Source organism: Euwallacea fornicatus, chromosome 23 (genome assembly GCF_040115645.1).
Source record: "Euwallacea fornicatus isolate EFF26 chromosome 23, ASM4011564v1, whole genome shotgun sequence".
In the NCBI taxonomy this organism is placed as follows: Eukaryota; Metazoa; Arthropoda; class Insecta; order Coleoptera; family Curculionidae; genus Euwallacea; species Euwallacea fornicatus.
The window spans coordinates 2,242,414-2,261,688 of NC_089563.1; the positions used below are offsets into that span (position 1 = coordinate 2,242,414).

Here is a 19,275-nt window from a genome sequence, read left to right on the forward strand (position 1 = left end):
GGTGGTTTAAATTTTCTTTAAAACATGTAAAATATTCATTTTCTTCCAAAAGGGCTAAAGATTTTTTAATGATATTTTGGAGGTGTTGACGGTTATAAACGATGGAAGAAAATAATTTTTTAGCTTTTTTGGTAGTGCGTCTACCTCCATGTAAGATGGTTTTTTCAGAAAAAATTGGTACGCTACTGCCTTTTTTGAAAATAAAAATTATGCTGGAATTTCTCGTGCAATTCTGAAAAAATAGCCTCTTAAAAGATTTTTTCGTCGGACTCACCGTTTCCAAATAAAAAAATTAAAGTAATTTTAATGCATGTCTAAAATAAAAATTCAAAAACAATTTTTATTTTAGAACATCCCGTAATATACCATTTTTCCTAACAATATTCTCTAGCATGCAAGTAGGCACGCTACTGAAAAAGCTAAAAAATATCTTTCCGGTAAAACGTATGCGTCGCTTAAAGCCGTCAACATCTCCAAAATTTAATTAACAAATCTCTAATCTTTTTTGAAAATATTTAACATTTTCCATTTTTTAAATTAAATTTGAGCCCCCTGTATCTGGCGAAGAATGCCTTAAGGGACGTTGGTTTATGCCGCAAACAGACATTATTTTTGAACATACAATATGCTATTAAAATTATTCGGGTTAAAACTGGAACGCCCTGTATACACCCCCAAAAAAGTTCTACTTTTTAAGATTAACAAAAGTAAAAAAACGGGAAGCTCATGAGGGTGCAATTTATAGAACTCGCATCCAGAACGTAGAAAACTGATAAAAATGCCGAAATTCCTGTAGCTACACCAATCGATAACTCATTGAGGCATCCCAGAAACATGCTGGAATTCATCACGCAGCAAACATCGCGCGAAAGCAAAACCGTGACGTAAAAAATTAATTCATTCATGGACGCGATCAAGTAAATCAACCCTCGCGTGCTTCACACGCGTTCCCACGTTCTCAGCACGCAGATTGCACCCCTGACTGTCGTGACGTCACACTCACCCGGCTTCAGACCCACCGAGTGAGCCGGCCGAAGTTCTCACGGTATACGTTCCGGCAAACTGCACCTGGCTTTTTCCGACCCTGTATAAAACCAACATTGCAGATCAGACTTATCATTTCGACTCTAGCAGTCATAGCGAGCGCTTCGTGAAAGTTACAGTGTGTACCGACAGTTTCGAGCCGAATTTTACGTCGCCATGTCTAGTGTTAGTGTATTTGAGTATTCGCCGATAGTGCCTCCTCACCCCCAACAACAGGCCTTCGACCCTAAGCCCATGTCGAAGACCATGCAATACCGCAAAGTGATGAAACCTTTGTTGGAACGCAAACGTCGCGCCAGGATCAACAGGTGCCTGGATGAACTTAAGGACCTAATGATCGCAGCTCTGGCAATGGACGAAGAGAATGTGACTAAGCTGGAAAAGGCTGATATTTTGGAGATCACAGTTGCGCATCTTCAGAAGTTGAAACGCCAGAAACAGTTGGCTATGGCTTCTAGTCCAGTGTTGAACGCTGATAGATTCCGAGCGGGCTACACCACTTGTGCCAAAGAAGTATCCAGAGTCCTTGCCTCCACTCCTGGAGTTGACATTCACTTGGGGACCAAGCTGATGAGCCATTTGGGTTACCAGCTCAACGATCTCGATAGCTTCTCCTCTCCGAAAACTCAGGGACCTTTAACTGTTGCAGTCGGCCCTTCTAGTGACTTGAGTGAAGAGTCCTTCCATCAAAGGGATTACCAAATGCCCATGACGCCCCCTTCTTCCAGGGGTTCCCCTTCGCCCGTTAGTGTCGCTGAGAGCGAAAAGGTTTGGCGCCCTTGGTAAAAACTTTAAAATCCAGGTTCTGGTTCAGAAAAATTTTGATTTTCCTGGTATTACGCCTAACAGCATATTTCATAGTAAATGGTTTTCATATGTGGTGAGTGTACTTTTGTTATCTCCAGTTTAAATGTATTGCCAGAGCTTTAACATTTTTTTAATGTAAATACTTTTTGTATCTGTGATAATGATGTAATAATAAGCTTTTAACATTGTACTATAGATACATATTATGTTTGTAAGTTTATTGTGCTGATAAAACGTACAAATGGTTTGCCACTGTGATATTAGAATAAGGAGCATTATTAACTTTATTATTAAATATTAAAAAAAGCATTGGATTAACATATATTTTGTTTTATTTAATTCTATGTGCTACAGCGTTCTGCTGGGTTTATATACCGCATAATGCATAGTAAAGAGAGTTGACTTTATGGTTACACCTATCGCGGGTAATACCGCGCATAAAACATGCATACGCATTCGTACCTCTTTAAATTTTTAAATCAAAGTCCACGTAACTATCAAAGGCTTAATTTCATAGAGATTGTGAGGTACCTAGCAGCAAAGTGTTTATTAGATTTTCCTTTCTTTTGAAAATTACCTCGCCTTGCATATAAAATTGCCGTGCAAGTACTTTGACCTATTGGAACTATGGTCCAAATGTGGTAATGGTCAAATGCCCAAAGGCAAAAAAGTATCATGAGCATTAACAATTATTATTTTATAATTAACAACATTCACGTCATGAAGACCTCTTGGTTTTCACAGGAAATATCGTCCTAATCGTATTTAACGACAGTTGTTCATGTAAACGTGGTCTCAAATAATAAACCACATTTAGACGATTTTCATTCTACTGAAATTACCTTCCTGATCAAGTTGGGACGCCAATAACTTGGAGGTAATTGATGATTAATCTAAGTTCCTATGCAACAAGTTTCAACTAATAGCTAATTTAAGTACTGCTGGCGAGATCTGTGATCGTATTTGTTAAGTTGCCTGAAACAATTTACAGAACTCTGAGCATGGAAAATTCGATGATACTCTGGTTTCCCCGTGCCACGATAGAGGGCACACTACAACTGACTGCCTCCACACTCTACTCCTTTTACATTACACAATGAGGTGGCAACCTTGGATATTAGACTTCCTTTGCACCTTTTTCCATTTATAGACGATTTTTAAGTAATATGTACGAAAAATAATATCTAGTTTTTAGGAGGTGATATTTTCGGTTACGCTAAGGTCGTACTTTGAGTGCAGACCAATATTCAGAATTTTTAGTGGGAGTTGGCATAATTTCGAAATTAATAAATCAAATAACGCAAGGCGCTGTTGCCATTTCATGTCTCTCCTTATACGTTTAGATTGACACCATGTCTGATGTCACTAAGTGACAAATGACAATATAGTATTGCAATTTCCGTCATTTTGTGTTTTCAAGAACGCACGCAACGTGAAGAAGCATAACTTTAAACTTCAATTGCAAGCTTAAAAAAGTGTTTTTTTGAGAATATTCCTACAAAAAGTTTCAGAATCGAGTATCTAGCAGCTAAAGGAGTTCTAGAAATAATATCTATTGTCAGACTGTCTATTGTTTACCCCAAAATGCCAAAACCTAACATTACGAAAGGAATGAATCATCGCCATCCAGGCCAAGGAGGTGGCGGTAAGTAGTACTAAAGTCTTTGTCCAGCACCGTTTTTAAAACATCAATAATTATATATTTGCACTTTAAAAAAATAAATTTACTAAAAATTTCAGGCTAGAATATTGATTTCAAAAAATAACTTTATTTGAATATATATGATTCTTCGGGCTTCTATTAATTGTTTCCCTGTTGTCCTAAGAGACTAAGAATTAAATTCAATATATTTGTTCTCAACTGATATCTTTTAAACCCAAGATCAGACTTCAGGAACTGAGTTGTCAATGTATTGATGGTGTTCAAAATGTCTAGCACATTATTCAAATTAATATTAAATTCTGATAGAACATGAATATCACTACCTCAAAAATATTTCACTCTTTTTACCCCCATTGACTTTTATATGGTTTTTATTTCAGATCGTGAGTTTTCACCTACTATCCGCTCCATGGAATATCGAGCCGAATTTCGTGGTGGAGACCGTCGAGTCAGCTTCAAGCCAGTAGGCAACCGAAATGGCAATAAATATCGAAACAAAGATTGGACCAATGCCCTCAAATCCCATCTCGAGGAAGAAGATATTGACATGAACCTTGCAGGTGGTTCTGGAAAGAATTTTCGAAAAGGAGGAAAGAAAAACAGGGGGGGCAGACGTGGCTCTCCTGCACCAATTGATGGCCGACAGTTAATGCAAGGACCCACAGGGTGGTACAGAGTGTCTGTAAGCAATTTTATTGAGTTTAAGTTGAAACTTTCATCTACACATATTTGTATTGCTAGATACCTTATGGAGAGAAATATGATAAAAGTTTCTTGTTGAAGTTGCTGTGGGATGCAATTGCCCCATTACCGTTTGTGCCTATAGCTGTAAGTATTTTTAATTTCTCCAAAAAAAAATTTATTTAATGTTCTCCTCTTGCTTGTAGTGGCAAAGTGCTGGCACAACAGTAATTTTCTACATAGATGAGCGCAAGGCTGCTGAAAAGTTGTTGTCATTGGACCGAAAAGTTCAACTCCCAAACGGCTTCAAATTAATAGTTAAAGTGCATCCAGGGACCCCCAATGTGGATCTTTCTGCAGACTTAAAAGAGAAAATCAAAGTTGTCATGGCAAAAAGATACTTTGCTGCAAATAAATCCTTGGATCTGACTAAATTGCATGCCGATCCTGATTTACAGGACTACTTCTGCGCTTTGTTCAAGCCAATTGTTTTCATAGCTGTACTGGAAATTATAGAAGAAAACATCCCTGATTTAGAAGCATTATGTTTGAATGACAATAGGCTTACAGTCTTTGGATTTTTGAAAAAGGTGTCAAAGAGACTACCTCACGTTAAAATTTTGCATCTGGCTAATAACAAAGTAAGTGTGTATGATATTTCAGGTTGAAACTTTGAGCTTTACTGTTATAAATTACTCATGTCTTATCGCTGTATTGCTTTAGATTGATGTTTCTTCAATTCATACAAGCAGGGATTTAAAAAGAATTCAGCACATTTCATCTGAATGCATTTTTGTTTCTGAGGCTACTTTAACAACTCTGGGACGTTTTTCCCTGCATTCTCTTTTATTCCCCAAGTGAAGAGAAAGCTCTGTATTAAATTAATATTTCAGATCAAAGATATGATGCAACTAGATGCATTTATTGGCCTACCCATAGTGGACCTACTGTTAGATGGGAATCCCCTGTGTGACAGATTCAAGAACCAAAACACCTATATAAGGTACGTTTTTCAGATTTTTTGATAATGGATATAGAAGTATTTTCCTAAAAACCATTATCTTTGAAAATCTAGAAACGAATTAGTTCTCGGAAATAAAAAGGGAAAAATATTAAAAAATATTATTGTTACTGCATTTATTTATATTATCTACAAACGGTAATATTTGGCACTTTTTTATTTGAAAACCTACAAAATCAGTCAATTAATTTTTTCATTATCGGCTTTCCTAGACCTTCGAAAAATATGTGTTATCCACTCATGCCAAAATGAATCTTCGCCAATTTTAGTTTCACAAAAAAGCAGGCACACAAGTAAACTTTCGGTTAATTCTGCAATTTTTCAGTATAAATCAAATGGCTCATATGACCACAAATTCAGGTATTGAATCTATCTCAAGCGGATCTTTCTACATAAACTATAAAAAAAAGAAAGTACTTGTCAAACTTCCGCATATATTCTTTGAAGTTTCAAATTATTTCGCCCAAGCTTTTAGTAGGCAGTACTCAAACCGTTCATCACCTACATTATCGGAGAACCTGAAGCGTTTAACAAAGTTTCGCACAAGGGTCTCAAAAGGTGATTTAAATCTGACATAAAGTCTCCCTATCTAGGGAGCGAAGACTCGTCAGTATGTTAATGGTTTAGCTGCCGAAATAAAGTGGAGGGTTTTAATAATTATTATCGTCCGTGTATTAAGATTATTTGAATTAACAGATATATTCTGAGGTTTGGTGTGATGTTAAGTTCAGAAAAAATAAATTGGAAAAAAATACTCGCTCCGTACTATTGGTATTTAATTATTTGTTTGAGATGTTTCAATGACTTTATTTGCTGGAAAAGGAGTTATTTGATTTAATTTCAAGTTTTTTTTGTGTGCGATTCTGATATTGGTGCAAGATGAGTTTTAGAAATTTTTAGAGTGGTTTAAGGAACGTTCATAAACTTGTATTGAGTACGAAAATAGTTTAATCAGATAGTAGTGTTAAAAATTCCAATGTTTAAGTAAAAGCTTGTAAGTACTCAATTATTGGCCACAAACATTCCGGAAAAGAAAAGTCTAGGAAAGACAAAGTATTCAATAATTAAGCCATTCGATGGATAATCTTTTTTTAGTTTAAATTTAAAATGAAAATAATGATCTGTATTTGTCATTTTTCCCTTTTACTCTGCCATAAATTCGACCAAATGGGATGATATTTTAAGCGTTTTTACCATGTCTATACTTCGAGCGAGTGTTGCAGGGTACTTTTTATGATTTTCTTCGGGCCGCCTGCGGCTCGACCTTTTCTTTGTCTACAGCGAAGTCCGGAAGAGGTTCCCCAAATGTATGAAATTGGTAAGTTCAATGATTTGTTTAGTTATATCCTGATCAAAACGTGTTGATGTACATAGTAAGTGTAGGCTCTCGTTGTCAATACCCAATCAGTACAATACTAAGTGGCAAAAAATTTCGATTGTCAAAGATGCAACGTTGATGTAATATTCAGAATTAATTGTTGTCACATTACTAGGACGGAATAGAGCTCTCCCGGCCAATAAGCTTCGACATTACTACAGAAGAAGCATCAATTCCAGAGCTGCAGAAAACCTACTTGTGCGATAGCAACGGTGAATCCATAGTGCGTCATTTTCTGGAGCAGTACTTCATGATTTACGATAGCAAAAACCGACAACCATTGCTCGAAGCGTACCACGCGCAAGCCATGTTTTCTTTCACCATGTCATACCCTTATGGGCTTGGAAAAGAAAAGAATGTAGCTTGGCTTAATTGGTACCAAACTGAAAGTCGCAACGTACTAAAAGTACAAGATGCTGATCGGAGGTGTAAATTGCTCAAGCAGGGACAGCTTAGTGTTGTGTCTTTCCTGCAAGACATGCCAGAAACAAAGCATGACATTTATAGTTTCACTGTAGATCTCACCTTATTCACGGTAATAAGCAATAAAGTATAAAATTGAAAAGGTTCGAGGAAATTTTATGTAATTTCAGCCTCAAATGATTTGCCTGACAGTCTCGGGTATGTTCAAAGAGCTGAAAACTAGTCATAAAGTACCTCCCACGAGGCATTTCTTCAGGACACTCGTGATAGTTCCTGCTGGTTCAGGATTTTGTATTGCTAATGAACAATATCATATTACTAACGCCACGCCTGACCAAGCTAGGGTAAAGTCAATGAAATAATATTTTACTCTCGAAGTTTCACGGTAAAATTATGTGTTTTAGGAAGCTTTTAAGACGCCCTCTTTACCGACTCCAGCGTCGGGTACGGCAGCTCCTCCTTCCACTCCAGAGGCGTCTCCAGTTATACATTCAGTGGCGTCTCCTGTTCCTTTAGACAATGTTGCCAAACAGGAGATGGTCAATCAAATAGCGCTCAAGACTGGTATGAACATTGAGTGGTCGATAAAGTAAGTTTTTTGCAATCTTATATTTTAGTTATTTATAAAGTATTGCAGAGTTGACCTAAGACAGGTGTTTAGGAAAGAGATCAAGAGTTGATTTATTCCGATAATGTTATAGTTATTCTGCAATATTTCACTTTTTAGAAAATTTTCATACAAATATTTTTCAAATATGTAAAAGAGTATGGTTAAGTTTCACAATAACCCTAATATCAGTTCCAAAAATGTCTTCCCTGCATATCATCAATGTAATTGTATATATATAATAAAATTCTATTCTAGATGCCTCGAAGGCACCGACTGGGACTTTATGCGAGCATGTGCCGCTTTTGACAGCCTTCATAGTCAAGGTGCAGTCCCACCTGAGGCTTTCGTAAAATGATATAATGGAATGGAGTATGTATAAACAGAATTGTGATTACTATAGTGTGATTCGTAGAGGAAATATCTGTATATAAGATGCGACCGTTAAATGCAACTAATGGCAGAGGCTTTTTAGAGAAATTCACGTAGTCATAAAACCGTGTCAAAGAAAATATGATGTTTTATATAATTTCTTAAATACTTAATTAGTCAAACGATGCAATAAAATTATGAAATTGCTCCTCTAATGACTGCTGTGATAATCAATTTGTTACATTATGGTTTTTGTTTCAGTTTTTATTTGGGGTTTTTTATGTAAGAACATAAAAATCTTCAGCCATTGGTTGCATTGTATTGGTCTTTTGGCTTTTGTGATAAAAGTAAGTTTTGTTGGTTGTTGAATCTTAGTTATTCAACATTTTTGTATCCATTTTCGTGTACATAAAGTAGAAAACTACTAGTTGTTTTATATTAAAATAGGTTTTTTAATAAGAATATCTTACCTGTAAGTTTTTTTGTATATTCTTTTTCTATCTTGTATAGGAAAAGAGGATAATGGCAATAGGTACTCGTTTCCTTTATCAAAAACTGTTGGAAAAAGATTTTGTTAAAACAAATTTTCTAATAAAAATCGCAATTTATATCATTCACCTTCTAAAGTCTGTATTTGGGTAATATTAAAGGGAATTTGCTACCTATTGTTCTAAATTGTACGGGCTGATTTTTAAGTTGGGAGTTTCTTTCATTGAAAAAATAAAGCTGAAATAAGAATTTGTTCCCTGAACACTTTACAGAAAAGTTTTTTTTTTTTTTAGTATTTAACGACGCGCTAAACGCACATTAGTATTGGAAATAAACGTTAGTGATTGATAATTTTGCGCCCTTGTAATTATCAACAACTACAAAATTTCATTCATATGTCTGGTGTATAACATATATATATCCAACGATGTAAATGAATAGACGATTTGTAGTCAAAACTAGCAAGTATCACTGGCCGAGTATATAATTTTCCTGCAAGATGTCCATATTGTTTTTTCAGCAATTCAAGATTGATTTCAGATTTGTAAGTTTTTGATGTCTATAATGAGGCAATTATCCGAAAAGTGAATATTTTACCGAACTGTTATTTATCCTAGTTGGGAAGTAATGAAGATTACAGTCAGTACATGAGCAAAATCTGAACCTACTTAGGACAATTAGGATTGCAATAAAAAATAATTTTTTAATCCCCAACTTGAAATAATCCTGTATAATTTAATTAAGTGTAGTTTGCTCAGATATAAGAGAAGTGATTATAGGGCTTGTCGGTTCTGATATTGCGCGTCATTTTCATGTTTATCACACAAAATAATTCAAAATCATAGTACGGTGTGCACCATTTTCGGCATTTTTAACGGGTATGACACATTTTTCATGGCCCATTTGGTTTCTATTATAAAGAGCGGATATGAAATTTAATATTTTCGAAGCGTAGTTGCTTTTCAGTTTTTAGAAAATATAATTTTAAAAAACATTTCTACACATAAGTCATATTAATAGGAAAAAACTAACAAAAAAAAATCAGATTTTTGTCGGCAAGACAGTTTTTGAAATATTTTCAGCTATTGACTAAAATAAAAATCAAAAGGCCCCTGACAAATCTGTTTATATTTTCGTTTCATTCACAAAAATGTATGCAACGTTCTTGAAAACCAGATCTTCCTATATCGTTAATAAGAAAGGTATCTAACAAACACATTGAAAATGGTACACCCTGTATATTTTATTTATGTTTTTACAGAACATTGTAAAATGAAATACCATAATTTTGCATTAAACATCGGGAAGTCTTAAGTCACGAAAAAATATTTTTTATAAAAATTATTTTATAATTTGTATCATTTATTTTATGATAAATAAACCAGAACGAAAACGGACATTAGTTTCTTTTCCTACATTAATTTTTTGAGATACTTTAATATAAGAAATAGTACCAGGGGAAAAGGCATAGGTAAATACCCCACAATTCCTCTGCTAAACCTAATACTATGCTTCATAGTTCTTTTTTAATTGAAGATTGTTCTAACTGGTATCATCAAGTATGAAATTTCTTCCAATTGTGTTAAAGGTATATATGAAATAAATTCAGGCTATAAAATGTAGATTAAGACAACAAATTGGTAGTCTTCTACAAAATACATAATTTTGTAAAAAACTAATTTTCTAAGGCCTAACCAGCAGAAGGAATTGCAAAATCAATGCCAGATAATCCAGGAAATATGCAATAATAACAGGAACAGAGTTCATTATGTTTTCATGTATGCAAATAAGAGTTTAGAAGTCTCATTAAAAGAGTAAAACTCTTGTTACATGGACTTTTTTGTATCATTGGCAAGAGCTTTAAAAATATAAGTGACAGTAAGACTTTAGACCTGTACTAGATCTTCATGGGTGAAAAATAGCAAAAATAACATAAATCCATTGAAGGAAAATATCTGTTTGACGGTGGTGGCCTTTAATAAACCACCTGAATAATTATCTTTCAGCTAAAGAGACAGTTATACAGTAACTTTTATACTCTTGAGGATTTCCTATCATGTTCTATGTACCTTAACTAATTTAAACTTAGTTATTTTTGCCCAGGGAATGATGAACAAAAAAATTATCTTCTAACTTTATTTCTTATTTTTCAATTACATAACAGCCAGACAAATTTAATTAATATTTTCACCTTTCGCCCGAAGTTTAACCTCTTCAATTTCCTGCAATCTTTGGACAATGTCCACAGTATCAAGCCCATTATCCAAATTATATTTCAATGACAATCTCAACTGAACTTCTTCCAAACCGTCAATTCTACTATATAAACTCTTATTTAATTCTTTGTCTATGTCATTCTCTTCTCGTAGTATGCAAAAATAAACAAGAAATACAGCGATACAGCTGAAAATTACATATGGCTCATACCACAGTCTAGTATCCTCGAACCCCATCCTAGTGATACTAGCCTTATATTTACTAGCTGGGCTGGTGGAGAATTTTATGGGAACCTCTGAGTAGTCTTCTGACGCTTCTTTATGCGTGGAGAAAAATCTCAAGGGGATGATTCTGATGAAAGGGTATTGTAAATGGGTTTAAGTAACGTTTCGGGCTTACCTAGAAGTTGGGAAAGTCAACCGTCTAAGGCAATTAGAACAGATTGGTAATAAGGGTTTTATTTTATACATTGCTAATCCAGTTTTATGTGGTCTTTCGAAAGTGTTTGAATTTAATAATTTAAACTTAAAGGGTAAGGGAATTGCAGATACTGAAAAATGAATTATTTGTAATTAAAAGACCGCCGTAGCAGTAATTTGAACATTTGGTTCCGCACGACGGTAGTAATCTCTATAATAAAAAACCGCCGCTTTTCCGCTATAATTGCTCCGATTGCGTCGCGATTAAGATGAACCACACCTTATCGTTCCCATCTCATTTGGTTCATACGATATATAATTTTGAAAAAATGTACACATCTGGATCGCTTGGGCAAATATCAATAGTGTTAAAAACTCAAGCCATTATGTTGGTAATATAGCTGGAAATCGTACATTTCTTTCTTTGTTTAGTACACACGTTCTTATGGGTCGCAATGACAAGATATATTATAATTTAATTTTTGATAGATGTCTTCTCGCATACGCAGAATTTACAAAAAATACATGTTTTAATCCCTCTCCCCTGTTTAACAATCCAAGTTCACCAAAGCGAACTGTTGGTTATAAACTCTATAGTATGAATATATAAGGGAAGCAGTGATCTGATACACGTGACGTCACAGAAAGGTATATGATGAGCTCAAAGGATAAACTTAGGTTGGCTGCTATGACTTGACTGACAGTGTATAACAGTTATTGAGGTGGAAGCAGTAGTGTGTCAAATGATTCAGTGAAATTTTAACTAAAATTTAGAATAAGACCTTGATCTGGTTACTTAATTTATATGTATTCATAATTATTCGTACAAATAAGGGTCATCATGCGACTTTCGATCTTTTTCACGATTATCTATGTATTCCATTGCTCCCTTGGGAGTGTCGAAGATCAAGGGAACGAGTTTGCAGAATTCGAAGATTTTGAAGATTCAGATTCAAACTTCATTGATGTGGAAACACCAGCTAAAGACGTCCTCCAGCACTCTCAAGGGTTCGAACCTTCACTGGATGAAAAAGATGAGCCCATTGTAATTGAGCAAGACAACGAGGATGAGGTAAGTACAATTGTATTAAGAAGTATGGTACTTTTTATTTTGAGGTTATTAAGGCAGTCATGATGCCTTCACACATTATATTCAAGTTTAGAAAGTTTGAGCGGTGGTCTTATAAACTTTATTTAGTATGCGTGTTCATGTAACAAATGCTTTAATCATTTGTTGAAGAGTATCACAGATGTTGATTAAATATGATAAGTTCTTGCTAATTGCTCATTTAGGAACTAGACAATAGCCACCATTTTCTAATACTGGGACTAATCTTCAGAAAAAGCCATGTTTTAGAAGGCAGCAACCAAGAAAAAAATTATACAGCAAAGATTGGAAACTTTACTAAATTTGGTTTTAATGATAAATTATGTAAAATCCTCTTCAGGAAATTAACAATTGCAGTTACAAACGTTTTGATAAAACTGTACATTGAAAAATCCAGCAGCTTGGTTACCTTGTAGTTTTTTGTAAATCCAGAATCATTCTAGCAAAATTTTCAGTGTACCTGCACAATTTACTTGAAATTTGAATTACATGTTCATTTGATATTCCAATTTGGCACTATGTGATCTTGTTAATTTTTGTATGCTTATTATATTTAATACATGCAAAATAAAAATATGCAAGCAAAAGTGCTTTATGACAATTCATTAATTTTAATATAGGACCAAAAATAAAATAAGAAATCAAGGCACAATTACTTCCCACCCTTCAATATAGACAACATACAAATAGAACGAAACACCATGATGACCTATGAAACTATGGATGCCATATGGCTTGATCAACATCTTACCTTCTTTGTTCAAACTTTTAGTATTTTTTTCTTTTTTAATAAAGCCCCCTTATAATAAAGAAATTAGATTTAGATAAATGAAATAACCAAAAATTTGTAATTCATAGGCTGAAGTTGAAGTGGATTCAGAATTTGAGCACTTTCAAGATGCGGATGAGTTTGAGGGTTTTGAAGAGAAGGAAGAAAAACCCACGGCTGAACCAAAAATAACCATTGCTAAGGTCCCTGTAAATTTTGCACTCAACTGGGACAGTTACTACTTAGAAATTTTGATGATAGTGGGCTTAATAGTTTATTTTATTAATTATATATTAGGTAAATTGTTAAATTATCCTTGGTTTTATATATTTGTCAATAAGCTCTTTTTTCAGGTAGGTCTAAGAACTCAAAAATTTCAAACACCTGGTTCAAAACTCATAAGCAGTTGTTGGAAGACAACTTCACTTTGGTTGGAGATGATGGTAGTGGTAAAGAAATAAATGAAGACATAACTTTAACTAAAGAGAGTGAAAACGTCTTTTTACTGTGGTGCAGTGGCAGGACCTGCTGTGAAGGGATGTTGGTTGAATTGAGACTTATCAAAGTAATAACTTAGTATCTCAAAATTGACTGTTAATATTTGCGTAAATTTTGTTTGACAGAGGCATGATATAGTAGGCCTCATTGCAAATCTAATCAGGCCAACAGTGGATCAAGTGCATATAACAGTGCGAATGAATAGAGAAGACATGGATAGCTTTATATTTGCAGTGGCTTCCAAAAAAACAGCCTCTCAAATGGTAAAAGATTTGCAAGATATTAGTGTTTATTGTCCTGAGAAGAAGGTAAGTAACCAAATTTGACAAGAAATTTTTTCTCAGTGACTACTCCATTACAGCCAGGTGAAAAATTTAATATTCCTGCAAATTTCCAAGTGATGTCTGAAATAGGAGAGGCTTCTTCTGCTATATTGGATGCAAAAATAATGGCTGTGTTAAACAAGTATCCAGAGTTTATAGATTATATCCATTTTTCTGATCAGTTTTCTGGTCTGAAGCCGACTGATGATGCTAATAATTCTAATGCTGTGAACAAATTACCTGAAGTAGATAAGGTGAGATTGAAAGCATTGACGTGCTAGAATTGTAACATATCTATGACTTGAAGGTCCTAAGGTTTGGATTTAACCTTACAACTAAAGGAGTGCGGCTAGATGAAGCCATGACAAGACTGAAACCTTTGTTGAATATGGTATTTTATTCTATAGATAAAGTTAAAAGATATCGCTTATCAAAGGAAGGTAAGTGATATCAAATAATTCTTTCTAAATCCCAAAACCACGTTTTGAGATTCAATGTTTGTAAATTTCTCTGGAACAGCTGTTGAAAAATTGTGAGTCTTCAAAAGGTATCTCTGGACTTCATAATTTTGCGAAGTTATATGGGAATAGCTAAATATTTGGTTTTACAAAAATTAAATTTCTTGGAAAAATGGGAAGAAATTTCTAAAACATTTTGGAGAATTTAAAAGCTCCAATCACATTTCTGGAAAAACCAGTCGAAATTTGTAATTTTTCTATAAATTCTGGGTTCACTTGCTAGAACTGGTTTTCCAAACTTCTAGCAGAAGCTTCCAGAAAAATTCTAGAAGCAAACGGATTGCACAAGGACAATTCAATTTGATTCTGAAACATCGTTTAATAGTTATTTAAGTAATCTCAATCATTGATATAACTTGTAGGCAAATCTAAAGCAGACAAAAATCGTCAAAGAGTTGAGGAGGCTTTCTTAAAATCTACCCATCAAGCTCGCGCTGAAGCAGCTGCGGCCCGACGCGAAGAAAAGAAGCGGCAAGAGAAAGATCGAATAATGGCCGAAGAAGATCCAGAAAAACAGAGACGATGGGAAATCAAAGAAGAAAAGCGTCAAGCCAAAAAAAGGGCCCCTAGAATGAAGCAACTAAAAGTTAAAGCTTTATAAAACGTAAATTAGAGCGAAGTACTGAATAGTAAATTATGAGTTATCTTCAGGTGTTTTTTTTTCTAATTTTAAAACATACATTGAAACACTGCGCAATAAAATGAAAAACATTTGTTCTTTGTATTAAACTTGACATTTAATCAACAAGTTTAAGACGAAGCTGTGGCTGCAGCAGCAGGTGCCGCTTCTTCTTTTAGCCTGTCCTTCTTGAGGGGACCCATGAAGGCGGCCTTGTCCGCCGGAGTCTGGAAACGACCATGTCCGAATTTTGAAGAAGTGTCGATGAATTTCAAATTAATCTTTTCCAAGGAAATACGGCTGGTATGGACCAGCAAAGATTTCCTTAGCGTAATGACGCGCTTCTTCGGTCCCATGCAGCAACCCTTGATCATAATAAAGTCGTTGTTGACCTCACCATAATGAGGGAAACCACCCATGGGGGTGATATTCTTATCAGAAAGGTCGTACTCTGTGGAAGCATTGTTCCTGATAACCTGAAAAATATCAAATTGGTCATAAACAGGAAATAATTCGCAAAATTAATTATATTAGTTAATTCAATATCAGTCCTATCATTCATAATCACAGTGGATTATAATTTCATAATCCTTTTGGCTCTAAATAGTTTTCATCACTTAAAACAATGGAACAAGGCGAACAAAAGGCAAAAGCTTCTTACTTTTCCATCCTTAGTATGGATACCAGCTCCAATCCTGTAAATCTTCTTATTGATTTCGGTACGATGATGATAACCCTTCTGACCAGCACGGGCCACTGTGAAAGAGACTCGAGACGGATGCCAAGCTCCAATACAGGCCACTTTCCTCAAACCTTTATGAGTCTTACGGGGAAGCTTCTTAGTGTGCCACCTGGATGTTACACCTATAATTTAAGAGAAACTAATATTTATATTGTTCATGAAATGATTGATGTTATAAAACAACTAAAAATTTGCATCAGTAGGAAGGCAGCATGGATGTCGCATCAACAATGATCAGACGAGCACAACCATGTTCTTTTCATCACATAAAATGTAAAATTAAGATTGAGGGATGATCGACACATTTATATACCAATATTCTTATGGGCTTTCAAAATATTAAAAACATCCAAACCTAGGCATCTTTCTCAAGAATTCTCAGAAAATTATAAAATAAACGCAATAATTGGTTATTTGTTAGAAGCATGAAAATAATTACTTTCTGCATAAAAATCAGGCAGTAAAAATTACTTTATTAACTTTCTTGGAACTCACCTTTATAACCTTTACCCTTGGTAACACCAATAACATCAATGGTTTCATCCTGACCAAAGACTTGATTGACTGGGATGGGTTTTTCCAAATGTTCCCTTGCCCATGCGACTTTGTCAGCAATGCTACCTCCATTCAATTGGATTTCCATAATGTGAGCTTTCTTCTGTCTTTGTTTTAATAGTTTCATCTGTCAAATCATACAATGATAATGAATATCAAATGTATTTACGAAACAATGAGAAATACAAAATGTATATATGTAAGGAATATGGTTTTCAAAGTGTCATTGTCCAGAGACTACACAATGTTTAAGGAATATACTCCCTGTGCCTCCCGAAGGGCACATGCTTTTCGACACTATGGCGAAAGCCCCATAAAATCAAAGCTTTCATTACCAACAGCCGGAGGGTAAGCTCCTGCACTGACCGCGTCGATTTACCTTGAAATCTCTATATAAAATATATTGTTTACTATCAAAGTATTAGGTTTTTTCAATACCAATGCATTTTAAATAGAGATTAAGGCTGATTTTAAATTATATGCTTGAAGTTAAGGAAAAATAGGATAAGCAGGAGTCATAGTTACATAATAATAACTAACCTGAGTGTGTGCAATCACTCGGACAACTTTGCAGTATTTGATGACTTTCTTGAAGTCACGTTCAATGGATTTTTTACCAAGATCGTCCGACCATTTCTTGGATGCCTTAGTGAAGGCCTTCTTCCTGCTTTTATACCTGTTTCAAAAAGAAATAACCTCAAACCCTTGCAATCTATGATAATTAAAAAAATATATATAAACCCACCTTTACAACCGGTTCTACTGATATATAAAATGAAGATCGGAACCGCACCTGTAAGCACAAGTATGGAGCTGTCTCATAGTTTAGAGGAGACCAGCTCCATCAGCCATGCTGCACTGATATCTCTAAGAGGTTTTCACCCCTTTATTGAGGTATGTCAGCTCAGCAGACTTATATTTTACAGTCCTCATGTTACCATTAGAAGACTAGTTTAATCATTAGTAAATTTATTGAATCAAAGGTTTTCCTATTATTTACTCAAATCAATTTTTTTTAATGTAAATCAATTATCTTATTAAGTTGTTCAATCATGGTTTAAGCTGGGTTTTACTTAATATTAAATGACACCCTTGTACATACATAGAAATATTTATATGGAATTTATGAGCAAGTTCATTATAGAAAAATAACCAAATATCCTTTCAATTACACCACTCAATATATGTCACAACAGTGAAATATTCAATCACAATTCTGAACTTTTTATCCAAATAAATGAACCAATAGATGCTTACCAATTCTTGTAAAACCTCCTGCGGCAATCTTCTGACAAGTGCTCTGCCCAGATGGTGGCTAATGCCCTCAAACCATGAGGGGTCTCAATATAACCCACTACACCAACAACCACCATCGGTGGAGTTTCCAAAATGGTAACTGCTTCCACAATTTCCTTTTTGTTGATTTCTATTTAGATAAACAAAGAAACATTGCTTTTAGACGTTAATGATCAACATTAAGTCATTTATACTTTGGTAGAATATCTCCCAGAGCAATTTAAAAACTCTTCTAAGCCAGTCACGTTGCAGATTTTAATTTAAAATAAGAAATGTGCTTGGCCACTGGGATTATTTTGAATTTTTCAAAGACAGTATTTTCATAGATTGTGACCAAATTACAATTCTTTCGTTCTCAAGACTTCTTACTGTAAGTTATTCCAATATGAAGGGTACTTACTTGATCCTGGACGATCAGCTTCTCTTAGCACATGGGTCATACCAGCTTTGTAGCCAATAAAGGCGGTCAAATGAACGGGTTTGGAAGGATCATCTTTGGGGAAAGCCTTCACCTTGCCACGATGCCTCCTGGACCTCTTTTTGGGATAGAAGCCCATGGACCCATGACGGGGCGCACTGAATTTGCGGTGAGACTGAAATCACCAATAATCACATTATTTTATACCTATATTATTCATTTAAAGCTTGAATAACAGTTTTCAGACAATCAGACCGCCCTAGAATACTATCCACATTGTGGGTTCGGCTTCAACCATAAACGAAATGTATCTAAATCATCATTATATTATTGAGATATTGGTTTTTGGTATTTTGTGTTATAGGTGGTAATTTGGATGGTTTTAGGATAAGTAAAAAGAGTCGGATTGGTTTAATAAATAAGGATTTTTATGGGAAAAATTTTTGTCTACTTACCATATGGAAGTCCGAAACACAAATGGAAGAGGCCGAGCGTCAATTGTCAGCAAGTAAGCTTGCATGTTGTATGAGGGCGCAATGATGCTGAAGTGGCAGCATTTTTGGTATCAAACTCAGGTTGTGAGCATTAAATGCTATTATGTAGCAAGATGAAATAATTGTCTTAACTTTAAATATTTGTAATTAGTATATATTTTAAAATTTTCAATGAAACACGACTTTCGCAAACGCACATACTGCATTAAATTATTAAAATTACATAAAAAATCTGACTTATAATTTTGTTAAGTTCAAAGATCAAGATCGTATGATTTTAACAGACAAATAAAATATAAATAAATGTCTTCTTCTGTATTCTGCTATTAGCATTAAATTGAATTTATTACACCTATTGTATTGATGGACATCTTTACGAGCGTAAAAAGGAACGCGTGAGTGTTAGTAGCTTTTCCCAAAAATCACGCCTCTAAAACGATTTAGTAGATATGTTTTTCTATTATCTTCTGATGTCTTTTAATTTTCATTCTAGCAAAAGTTTTGCCTGTTATGAATAAATATATTAGCTGAATAATTTGCTTATTTACAATTCGTTGAAATGTTAATTAAGAATTTCAGTGGAAGTGCTGCTTCAGATGATTAAATGTTATATAACAAATAAATTAATATAATAATACCAATAATAATATTAATAATATTAGTAATAATAATAAATATAAAAAATAATTGAAAATAAAACATATTTATTGTGCCTATTTCTGCATAAACCCTAAAATTCCAAACTTAAATCAAATTAACAAAAATATTTGAAATCTAGCTAGAAGTTGGAAATAGTATACTTTTGTGTGTTTGA

At 34.4% G+C, this 19,275-nt stretch overlaps 5 protein-coding genes across 6 annotated transcripts; 3 read left to right on the forward strand and 2 right to left on the reverse strand.

The window, feature by feature from the left end:
* Positions 1–983: 983 nt before the first annotated feature.
* On the forward strand, positions 984–2,173 carry LOC136346493 (enhancer of split mbeta protein-like). Its single transcript, XM_066295685.1, has one exon. The coding sequence runs from the start codon at positions 1,201–1,203 to the stop codon at positions 1,828–1,830; it is 630 nt and encodes a 209-aa protein (XP_066151782.1). The 5' UTR covers positions 984–1,200; the 3' UTR covers positions 1,831–2,173.
* Positions 2,174–3,257: 1,084 nt separating this feature from the next.
* On the forward strand, positions 3,258–9,880 carry LOC136346478 (nuclear RNA export factor 1-like). Its single transcript, XM_066295660.1, has 10 exons — positions 3,258–3,496; positions 3,895–4,196; positions 4,256–4,342; positions 4,402–4,836; positions 5,089–5,198; positions 6,498–6,534; positions 6,710–7,129; positions 7,188–7,361; positions 7,422–7,606; positions 7,883–9,880. The coding sequence occupies exons 1-10, from the start codon at positions 3,436–3,438 to the stop codon at positions 7,980–7,982; spliced, it is 1,911 nt and encodes a 636-aa protein (XP_066151757.1). The 5' UTR covers positions 3,258–3,435; the 3' UTR covers positions 7,983–9,880.
* A 727-nt stretch (positions 9,881–10,607) lies between these two features.
* Positions 10,608–11,498, reverse strand: LOC136346496 (uncharacterized). Of its 2 annotated transcripts, none has more exons than XM_066295690.1 (2): positions 11,102–11,498; positions 10,608–11,038 (listed from the first exon to the last, which is right to left on the reverse strand). In XM_066295690.1, the coding sequence occupies exons 1-2, from the start codon at positions 11,170–11,172 to the stop codon at positions 10,660–10,662; spliced, it is 450 nt and encodes a 149-aa protein (XP_066151787.1). In that variant the 5' UTR covers positions 11,173–11,498; the 3' UTR covers positions 10,608–10,659. The 2 variants fall into 2 exon arrangements, with proteins under 2 accessions (XP_066151787.1, XP_066151786.1); XM_066295689.1 differs by having other exon boundaries at positions 10,608–11,053; positions 11,102–11,490.
* A 322-nt stretch (positions 11,499–11,820) lies between these two features.
* Positions 11,821–14,983, forward strand: LOC136346483 (PAT complex subunit CCDC47). Its single transcript, XM_066295670.1, has 7 exons — positions 11,821–12,193; positions 13,088–13,295; positions 13,352–13,563; positions 13,622–13,804; positions 13,858–14,073; positions 14,127–14,259; positions 14,700–14,983. The coding sequence occupies exons 1-7, from the start codon at positions 11,963–11,965 to the stop codon at positions 14,936–14,938; spliced, it is 1,422 nt and encodes a 473-aa protein (XP_066151767.1). The 5' UTR covers positions 11,821–11,962; the 3' UTR covers positions 14,939–14,983.
* Positions 14,984–15,034: 51 nt separating this feature from the next.
* On the reverse strand, positions 15,035–18,497 carry RpL3 (ribosomal protein L3). Its single transcript, XM_066295673.1, has 7 exons — positions 18,423–18,497; positions 17,950–18,142; positions 17,511–17,679; positions 16,794–16,929; positions 16,194–16,380; positions 15,618–15,820; positions 15,035–15,432 (listed from the first exon to the last, which is right to left on the reverse strand). Exons 1-7 carry the CDS (start codon positions 18,423–18,425, stop codon positions 15,088–15,090), a joined length of 1,236 nt encoding a protein of 411 aa, XP_066151770.1. The 5' UTR covers positions 18,426–18,497; the 3' UTR covers positions 15,035–15,087.
* Positions 18,498–19,275: the final 778 nt, after the last annotated feature.